General features: G+C 36.4%; 1 protein-coding gene across 1 annotated transcript in view; it reads right to left on the bottom strand.

The window, feature by feature from the left end:
* The window catches only part of LOC128646838 (centromere protein F), a 131,744-nt gene that overhangs the window by 80,074 nt on the left and 39,607 nt on the right, over nucleotides 1-12,063 (bottom strand). Inside the window, exon 3 of the mRNA XM_053699637.1 lies at nucleotides 781-891. Within this exon, the coding sequence (XP_053555612.1) occupies nucleotides 781-891 (111 nt within the window). The remainder of the gene's footprint in view (nucleotides 1-780; nucleotides 892-12,063) is intronic.

Raw genomic sequence — 12,063 nt, 5'->3', positions numbered from 1 at the left:
AAATATTAATAAAAAAATGATTTACAATCAAAGATCTGAAAAATGGGAATAATTCTGTATTATGATTTTTTTTACTTACAGGGGGGAATAAACATTTATAGAAACATAAACACGTTTATATGAAGTAGTTCATGGCGTTTCCTCAGCTTGCCTCAATGCTTTATCGCTTTAATAAATGACACAATAGTCTAGATTCGTAAAAGCTCAGTGAGGTGCGTCATTTTACAAGTGAACTGATGTTTAATTTCACTGAGCCTCACGTCTTTATCTTGTTAGGGAATTGTAAGGGTTCTTGCCAGTCACATCTATAGTGGAGTTAGGTGACCGATAAGGGATATCTCACACATGAAATAAGAACCTGTTGATAAATTGTTAATACCACAACAACTATGCAAACATGATGAACGTAAATGTATGAAAAGGTGCAATATTCATGCGTCTGCCTTGTCTTAGAATAGACTTCTCGCTGTGTACAAGTGCCGTCTAGTAAATCTCACTCTCATGACAAGGGACTAGCGGTGAGTATTACAGGAGTCATTGTTTAATCTCACCTAAGCATGCAGAAGGCATAGGGGGTATTCTATTTATTTTTTTGATAGTGTATAGAATAGTATGGGAATTGTTTGCTAGGGTTTACTTCCAGTTATTAAACAGTTGTGTCATGTCACGGGAGTCTCTATGAGTCATGTTAAATAAACACATCATGGGGTTGTGACGTGGTGCTGAATTTCGCTTTATTTCATGAGCAGTTTGATGAAATTATACCAATAAATCACTTACTCTGTACATCTCTCTTAAATGAAGAAGTCACGTGTTCCTCCTGTGCAACCGGTCTTCTCACATTCTCATATGTAACTTCCCAATCATCACTCAGATGGGTCTGAGAAACGTCTGAAAAAGATAGAGATGGTCATACGTGTATCAGTATATTACAGACAGGTTACACACGTGTATCAGTATATTATAGACAGAGGTTACACAGGTGTATCAGTATATTACAGACAGGTTACACACAACACATGTATCAGTATATTACAGACAGCTGTTACACACAACACGTGTATCAGTATAATACAGACAGAGGTTACACACGTGTATCAGTATATTACAGACAGCTGTTACACACAACACGTGTATCAGTATAATACAGACAGAGGTTACACACGTGTATCAGTATATTACAGACAGGTTACACACGTGTATCAGTATATTACAGACAGCTGTTACACACAACACGTGTATCAGTATATTACAGACAGCTGTTACACACAACACGTGTATCAGTATAATACAGACAGAGGTTACACACGTGTATCAGTATATTACAGACAGGTTACACACGTGTATCAGTATATTACAGACAGCTGTTACACACAACACGTGTATCAGTATAATACAGACAGAGGTTACACAGGTGTATCAGTATATTACAGACAGAGGTTACACACGTGTATCAGTGTATTACATACAGAGGTTACACACGTGTATCAGTATATTACATACAGAGGTTACACACGTGTATCAGTATATTACAGACAGAGGTTACACACGTGTATCAGTATATTACAGACAGAGGTTACACACGTGTATCAGTATATTACAGACAGAGGTTACACAGGTGTATCAGTATATTACAGACAGAGGTTACACACGTGTATCAGTGTATTACATACAGAGGTTAAACACGTGTATCAGTATATTACATACAGAGGTTACACACGTGTATCAGTATATTACAGACAGAGGTTACACACGTGTATCAGTATATTACAGACAGAGGTTACACATATGTATCAGTATATTACAGACAGAAGTTACACACGTGTATCAGTATAATACAGAGAGAGGTTACACACGTGTATCAGTATATTACAGACAGGTTACACACGTGTATCAGTATATTACAGACAGCTGTTACACACAACACGTGTATCAGTATAATACAGACAGAGGTTACACACGTGTATCAGTATATTACAGACAGGTTACACACGTGTATCAGTATATTACAGACAGCTGTTACACACAACACGTGTATCAGTATATTACAGACAGATGTTACACACAACACGTGTATCAGTATATTACATACAGAGGTTACACACAACACGTGTATCAGTATATTACATACAGAGGTTACACACATGTATCAGTATATTACAGACAGAGGTTACACAGGTGTATCAGTATATTACATACAGAGGTTACACAGGTGTATCAGTATATTACAGACAGAGGTTACACACGTGTATCAGTATATTACAGACAGAGGTTACACATGTGTATCAGTATATTACAGACAGAGGTTACACATATGTATCAGTATATTACAGACAGAGGTTACACATGTGTATCAGTATATTACAGACAGAGGTTACACACGTGTATCAGTATATTACAGACAGAGGTTACACAGGTGTATCAGTATATTACATACAGAGGTTACACACATGTATCAGTATATTACATACAGAGGTTACACACGTGTATCAGTATATTACATACAGAGGTTACACACGTGTATCAGTATATTACAGACAGAGGTTACACATATGTATCAGTATATTACATACAGAGGTTTCACAGGTGTATCAGTATATTACATACAGAGGTTACACACGTGTATCAGTATATTACAGACAGAGGTTACACATATGTATCAGTATATTACATACAGAGGTTACACACGTGTATCAGTATATTACAGACAGAGGTTTCACAGGTGTATCAGTATATTACATACAGAGGTTACACAAGTGTATCAGTATATTACATACAGAGGTTACACACGTGTATCAGTATATTACAGACAGAAGTTACACAGGTGTATCAGTATATTACAGACAGAGGTTACACACGTGTATCAGTATATTACAGACAGAGGTTACACACGTGTATCAGTATATTACAGACGGAGGTTACACACATGTATCAGTATATTACAGACAGAGGTTACACACACGTGTATCAGTATATTACATACAGAGGTTACACAGATGTATCAGTATATTACAGACAGAGGTTACACACGTTTATCAGTATATTACAGACAGAGGTTACACACGTGTATCAGTATATTACATACAGAGGTTACACAGATGTATCAGTATATTACAGACAGAGGTTACACACGTGTATCAATATATTACAGACAGAGGTTACACACATGTATCAGTATATTACAGACAGAGGTTACACACATGTATCAGTATATTACAGACAGAGGTTACACAGGTGTATCAGTATATTACAGACAGAGGTTACACACGTGTATCAGTATATTACAGACAGAGGTTAGACAGGTGTATCAGTATATTACAGACAGAGGTTACACACATGTATCAGTATATTACAGACAGAGGTTACACATGTGTATCAGTATATTACAGACAGAGGTTACACAGGTGTATCAGTATATTACAGACAGAGGTTACACACGTGTATCAGTATATTACAGACAGAGGTTACACACGTGTATCAGTATATTACAGACAGAGGTTACACACATGTATCAGTATATTACAGACAGAGGTTACACAGGTGTATCAGTATATTACAGACAGAGGTTACACACGTGTATCAGTATATTACAGACAGAGGTTACACATGTGTATCAGTATATTACATACAGAGGTTACACACGTGTATCAGTATATTACAGACAGAGGTTACACACGTGTATCAGTATATTACAGACAGAGGTTACACAGGTGTATCAGTATATTACAGACAGAGGTTACACACGTGTATCAGTATAATACAGACAGAGGTTACACACGTGTATCAGTATATTACAGACAGGTTACACACGTGTATCAGTATATTACAGACAGCTGTTACACACAACACGTGTATCAGTATATTACAGACAGATGTTACACACAACACGTGTATCAGTATATTACATACAGAGGTTACACACAACACGTGTATCAGTATATTACATACAGAGGTTACACACATGTATCAGTATATTACAGACAGAGGTTACACAGGTGTATCAGTATATTACATACAGAGGTTACACAGGTGTATCAGTATATTACAGACAGAGGTTACACACGTGTATCAGTATATTACAGACAGAGGTTACACATGTGTATCAGTATATTACAGACAGAGGTTACACATATGTATCAGTATATTACAGACAGAGGTTACACATGTGTATCAGTATATTACAGACAGAGGTTACACACGTGTATCAGTATATTACAGACAGAGGTTACACATGTGTATCAGTTTATTACAGACAGAGGTTACACAGGTGTATCAGTATATTACATACAGAGGTTACACACATGTATCAGTATATTACAGACAGAGGTTACACAGGTGTATCAGTATATTACATACAGAGGTTACACACGTGTATCAGTATATTACAGACAGAGGTTACACACGTGTATCAGTATATTACAGACAGAGGTTACACAGATGTATCAGTATATTACATACAGAGGTTACACACGTGTATCAGTATATTACAGACAGAGGTTACACAGGTGTATCAGTATATTACATACAGAGGTTACACAAGTGTATCAGTATATTACATACAGAGGTTACACACGTGTATCAGTATATTACAGACAGAAGTTACACAGGTGTATCAGTATATTACAGACAGAGGTTACACACGTGTATCAGTATATTACAGACAGAGGTTACACACGTGTATCAGTATATTACAGACAGAGGTTACACACATGTATCAGTATATTACAGACAGAGGTTACACACACGTGTATCAGTATATTACATACAGAGGTTACACAGATGTATCAGTATATTACAGACAGAGGTTACACACGTTTATCAGTATATTACAGACAGAGGTTACACACGTGTATCAGTATATTACATACAGAGGTTACACAGATGTATCAGTATATTACAGACAGAGGTTACACACGTGTATCAGTATATTACAGACAGAGGTTACACACATGTACCAGTATATTACAGACAGAGGTTACACACATGTATCGGTATATTACAGACAGAGGTTACACAGGTGTATCAGTATATTACAGACAGAGGTTACACACGTGTATCAGTATATTACAGACAGAGGTTAGACAGGTGTATCAGTATATTACATACAGAGGTTACACAAGTGTATCAGTATATTACATACAGAGGTTACACAGGTGTATCAGTATATTACAGACAGAGGTTACACACGTGTATCAGTATATTACAGACAGAGGTTAGACAGGTGTATCAGTATATTACAGACAGAGGTTACACAGGTGTATCAGTATATTACAGACAGAGGTTACACACGTGTATCAGTATATTACAGACAGAGGTTACACACACGTGTATCAGTATATTACAGACAGAGGTTACACACACGTGTATCAGTATATTACAGACAGAGGTTACACACGTGTATCAGTATATTACAGACAGAGGTTACACATGTGTATCAGTATATTACAGACAGAGGTTACACACGTGCATCAGTATATTACAGACAGAGGTTACACACGTGTATCAGTATATTACAGACAGAGGTTACACACACGTGTATCAGTATATTACAGACAGAGGTTACACACACGTGTATCAGTATATTACAGACAGAGGTTACACACGTGTATCAGTATATTACAGACAGAGGTTACACCACAGTGTATCAGTATATTAAGAAGGTTACACACGTGTATCATGTATATTACAGACAGAGGTTACACACGTGTATCAGTATATTACAGACAGAGGTTACACACTAGTGATATCAGTATATTACAGACAGAGGTTACACAGTGTATCAGTATATTACAGAAGGTTACACACAAGTGTATCAGTATATTACAGACAGAGGTTACACACGTGTATCAGTATATTACAGTCAGAGGTTACCACACGATGTATCAGTATATTACAGACAGAGGTTACACACTTGTATCAGTATATTACAGACAGAGGTTACACATGTGTATCAGTATATTACAGACAGAGGTTACACACATGTATCAGTATATTACAGACAGAGGTTACACAGGTGTATCAGTATATTACAGACAGAGGTTACACAGGTGTATCAGTATATTACAGACAGAGGTTACACACGTGTATCAGTATATTACAGACAGAGGTTACACATGTGTATCAGTATATTACATACAGAGGTTACACAGATGTATCAGTATATTACAGACAGAGGTTACACACGTGTATCAGTATATTACAGACAGAGGTTACACACATGTATCAGTATATTACAGACAGAGGTTACACAGGTGTATCAGTATATTACAGACAGAGGTTACACAGGTGTATCAGTATATTACAGACAGAGGTTACACAGGTGTATCAGTATATTACAGACAGAGGTTACACACGTGTATCAGTATATTACAGACAGAGGTTACACAGGTGTATCAGTATATTACAGACAGAGGTTACACATGTGTATCAGTATATTACAGACAGAGGTTACACACGTGTATCAGTATATTACAGACAGAGGTTACACAGATGTATCAGTATATTACAGACAGAGGTTACACACGTGTATCAGTATATTACAGACAGAGGTTACACACACGTGTATCAGTATATTACAGACAGAGGTTACACACGTGTATCAGTATATTACAGACAGAGGTTACACATGTGTATCAGTATATTACAGACAGAGGTTACACATATGTATCAGTATATTACAGACAGAGGTTACACACACGTGTATCAGTATATTACAGACAGAGGTTACACACGTGTATCAGTATATTACAGACAGAGGTTACACACGTGTATCAGTATATTACAGACAGAGGTTACACACGTGTATCAGTATATTACAGACAGAGGTTACACACGTGTATCAGTATATTACAGACAGAGGTTACACACGTGTATCAGTATATTACAGACAGAGGTTACACAGGTGTATCAGTATATTACAGACAGAGGTTACACACGTGTATCAGTATATTACAGACAGAGGTTACACACGTGTATCAGTATATTACAGACAGCTGTTACACACAACACGTGTATCAGTATATTACAGACAGATGTTACACACAACACATGTATCAGTATATTACATACAGAGGTTACACACAACACGTGTATCAGTATATTACATACAGAGGTTACACACATGTATCAGTATATTACAGACAGAGGTTACACACAACACGTGTATCAGTATATTACAGACAGAGGTTACACATGTGTATCAGTATATTACAGACAGAGGTTACACACGTGTATCAGTATATTACAGACAGAGGTTACACACATGTATCAGTATATTACAGACAGAGGTTACACACATGTATCAGTATATTACAGACAGAGGTTACACACGTGTATCAGTATATTACAGACAGAGGTTACACACATGTATCAGTATATTACAGACAGAGGTTACACACATGTATCAGTATATTACAGACAGAGGTTACACACGTGTATCAGTATATTACAGACAGAGGTTAGACAGGTGTATCAGTATATTACAGACAGAGGTTACACATGTGTATCAGTATATTACAGACAGAGGTTACACACGTGTATCAGTATATTACAGACAGAGGTTACGCACATGTATCAGTATATTACAGACAGATGTTACACACAAAAGGTGTATCAGTATATTACAGACAGATGTTACACACAACACGTGTATCAGTATATTACAGACATATGTTACACACAACACGTGTATCAGTATATTACAGACAGATGTTACATACGTGTATCAGTATATTACAGACAGAGGTTACACACATGTATCAGTATATTACAGACAGAGATTACACACTTGTATCAGTATATTACAGACAGAGGTTACACACGTGTATCAGTATATTACAGACAGAGGTTACACACGTGTATCAGTATATTACAGACAGGTTACACACGTGTATCAGTATATTACAGACAGATGTTACACACAAAAGGTGTATCAGTATATTACAGACAGATGTTACACACAACACGTGTATCAGTATATTACAGACAGATGTTACACACAACACGTGTATCAGTATATTACAGACAGATGTTACATACGCGTATCAGTATATTACAGACAGAGGTTACACACACGTGTATCAGTATATTACAGACAGAGGTTACACACACGTGTATCAGTATATTACAGACAGAGGTTACACACGTGTATCAGTATATTACAGACAGAGGTTACACACGTGTATCAGTATATTACAGACAGAGGTTACACACGTGTATCAGTATATTACAGACAGAGGTTACACACGTGTATCAGTATATTACAGACAGAGGTTACACATGTGTATCAGTATATTACAGACAGAGGTTACACACGTGTATCAGTATATTACAGACAGAGTTACACACGGTATCAGTATATTACTGACAGAGGTTACACACTGCTATCAGTATATTACAGACAGAGGTTCACACGTGTCATCAGTATATTACAGACAGAGGTTACACATGTGTATCAGTATATTACAGACAGAGGTTACACACGTGTATCAGTATATTACAGACAGAGGTTACACACGTGTATCAGTATATTACAGACAGGTTACACACGTGTATCAGTATATTACAGACAGCTGTTACACACAACACGTGTATCAGTATATTACAGACAGAGGTTACACACAAAAGGTGTATCAGTATATTACAGACAGATGTTACACACAACACGTGTATCAGTATATTACAGACAGATGTTACACACAACACGTGTATCAGTATATTACAGACAGATATTACACACAACACGTGTATCAGTATATTACAGACAGATGTTACACACAACACGTGTATCAGTATATTACAGACAGATGTTACACACAACACGTGTATCAGTATATTACAGACAGATGTTACACACAACACGTGAATCAGTATATTACAGACAGATGTTACACACAACACGTGTATCAGTATATTACAGACAGATGTTACATACGTGTATCAGTATATTACAGACAGAGGTTACACACACGTGTATCAGTATATTAAAGACAGAGGTTACACATACACATGTGTATCAGTATATTACAGACAGAGGTTACACACACGTGTGTCAGTATATTACAGACAGAGGTTACACACACGTGTATCAGTATATTACAGACAGAGGTTACATACGTGTATCAGTATATTACATACAGAGGTTACACATATGTATCAGTATATTACATACAGAGGTTACACACGTGTATCAGTATATTACATACAGAGGTTACACATATGTATCAGTATATTACATACAGAGGTTGCACACATGTATCAGTATATTACATACAGAGGTTACACACATGTATCAGTATATTACATACAGAGGTTATACACATGTATCAGTATATTACATACAGAGGTTACACACATGTATCAGTATATTACAGACAGAGGTTACACACATGTATCAGTATATTACAGACAGAGGTTACACACGTGTATCAGTATATTACAGACAGAGGTTAGACAGGTGTATCAGTATATTACATACAGAGGTTACACAGGTGTATCAGTATATTACAGACAGAGGTTACACATATGTATCAGTATATTACATACAGAGGTTACACACGTGTATCAGTATATTACATACAGAGGTTACACAGGTGTATCAGTATATTACAGACAGAGGTTACACATGTGTATCAGTATATTACAGACAGAGGTTACACACGTGTATCAGTATATTACAGACAGAGGTTAGACAGGTGTATCAGTATATTACATACCGAGGTTACACATATGTATCAGTATATTACAGACAGAGGTTACACAGGTGTATCAGTATATTACAGACAGAGGTTACACATGTGTATCAGTATATTACAGACAGAGGTTATACACGTGTATCAGTATATTACAGACAGAGGTTACACACATGTATCAGTATATTACAGACAGAGGTTACACACGTGTATCAGTATATTACAGACAGATGTTACACACGTGTATCAGTATATTACAGACAGAGGTTACACACGTGTATCAGTATATTACAGACAGGTGATACACGTGTATCAGTATATTACAGACAGAGGTTACACACGTGTATCAGTATATTACAGACAGAGGTTACACACGTGCATCAGTATATTACAGACAGAGGTTACACATATGTATCAGTATATTACAGGCAAAGGTTACACATGTGTATCAGTATATTACAGACAGAGGTTACACACGTGTATCAGTATATTACAGACAGAGGTTACACACGTGTATCAGTATATTACAGACAGAGGTTACACATGTGTATCAGTATATTACAGACAGAGGTTACACATATGTATCAGTATATTACAGGCAAAGGTTACACATGTGTATCAGTATATTACAGACAGAGGTTACACACGTGTATCAGTATATTACAGACAGAGGTTACACACGTGTATCAGTATATTACAGACAGGTTACACACGTGCATCAGTATATTACAGACAGAGGTTACACATATGTATCAGTATATTACAGGCAAAGGTTACACATGTGTATCAGTATATTACAGACAGAGGTTACACACGTGTATCAGTATATTACAGACAGAGGTTACACACGTGTATCAGTATATTACAGACAGGTTACACACGTGTATCAGTATATTACAGACAGCTGTTACACACAACACGTGTATCAGTATATTACAGACAGCTGTTACACACAACACGTGTATCAGTATATTACAGACAGCTGTTACACACAACACAGGTATCAGTATAATACAGACAGAGGTTACACACGTGTATCAGTATATTACAGACAGGTTACACAGGTGTATCAGTATATTACAGACAGGTTACACACGTGTATCAGTATATTACAGACAGCTGTTACACACAACACGTGTATCAGTATAATACAGACAGAGGTTACACACGTGTATCAGTATATTACAGACAGGTTACACACGTGTATCAGTATATTACAGACAGCTGTTACACACAACACGTGTATCAGTATAATACAGACAGAGGTTACACACGTGTATCAGTATATTACAGACAGGTTACACACGTGTATCAGTATATTACAGACAGCTGTTACACACAACACGTGTATCAGTATAATACAGACAGAGGTTACACACGTGTATCAGTATATTACAGACAGGTTACACACGTGTATCAGTATATTACAGACAGCTGTTACACACAACACGTGTATCAGTATATTACAGACAGATGTTACACACAACACATGTATCAGTATATTACATACAGAGGTTACACACAACACGTGTATCAGTATATTACATACAGAGGTTACACACATGTATCAGTATATTACAGACAGAGGTTACACACAACACGTGTATCAGTATATTACATACAGAGGTTACACACATGTATCAGTATATTACAGACAGAGGTTACACACGTGTATCAGTATATTACATACAGAGGTTACACATATGTATCAGTATATTACATACAGAGGTTGCACACATGTATCAGTATATTACAGACAGAGGTTACACACGTGTATCAGTATATTACATACAGAGGTTACACATATGTATCAGTATATTACATACAGAGGTTACACATATGTATCAGTATATTACATACAGAGGTTACACACGTGTATCAGTATATTACATACAGAGGTTACACATATGTATCAGTATATTACATACAGAGGTTGCACACATGTATCAGTATATTACATACAGAGGTTACACACATGTATCAGTATATTACATACAGAGGTTATACACATGTATCAGTATATTACATACAGAGGTTACACACATGTATCAGTATATTACAGACAGAGGTTACACACATGTATCAGTATATTACAGACAGAGGTTACACACGTGTATCAGTATATTACAGACAGAGGTTAGACAGGTGTATCAGTATATTACATACAGAGGTTACACAGGTGTATCAGTATATTACATACAGAGGTTACACAGGTGTATCAGTATATTACAGACAGAGGTTACACATATGTATCAGTATATTACATACAGAGGTTACACAGGTGTATCAGTATATTACATACAGAGGTTACACACATGTATCAGTATATTACATACAGAAGTTACACACATGTATCAGTATATTACAGACAGAG

Source organism: Bombina bombina, chromosome 2 (assembly GCF_027579735.1).
Source record: "Bombina bombina isolate aBomBom1 chromosome 2, aBomBom1.pri, whole genome shotgun sequence".
Classification (NCBI taxonomy): domain Eukaryota; kingdom Metazoa; phylum Chordata; class Amphibia; order Anura; family Bombinatoridae; genus Bombina; species Bombina bombina.
Note: the sequence above shows the minus strand (reverse complement) of the source record. Positions and strands in the feature narration are given on the sequence as shown.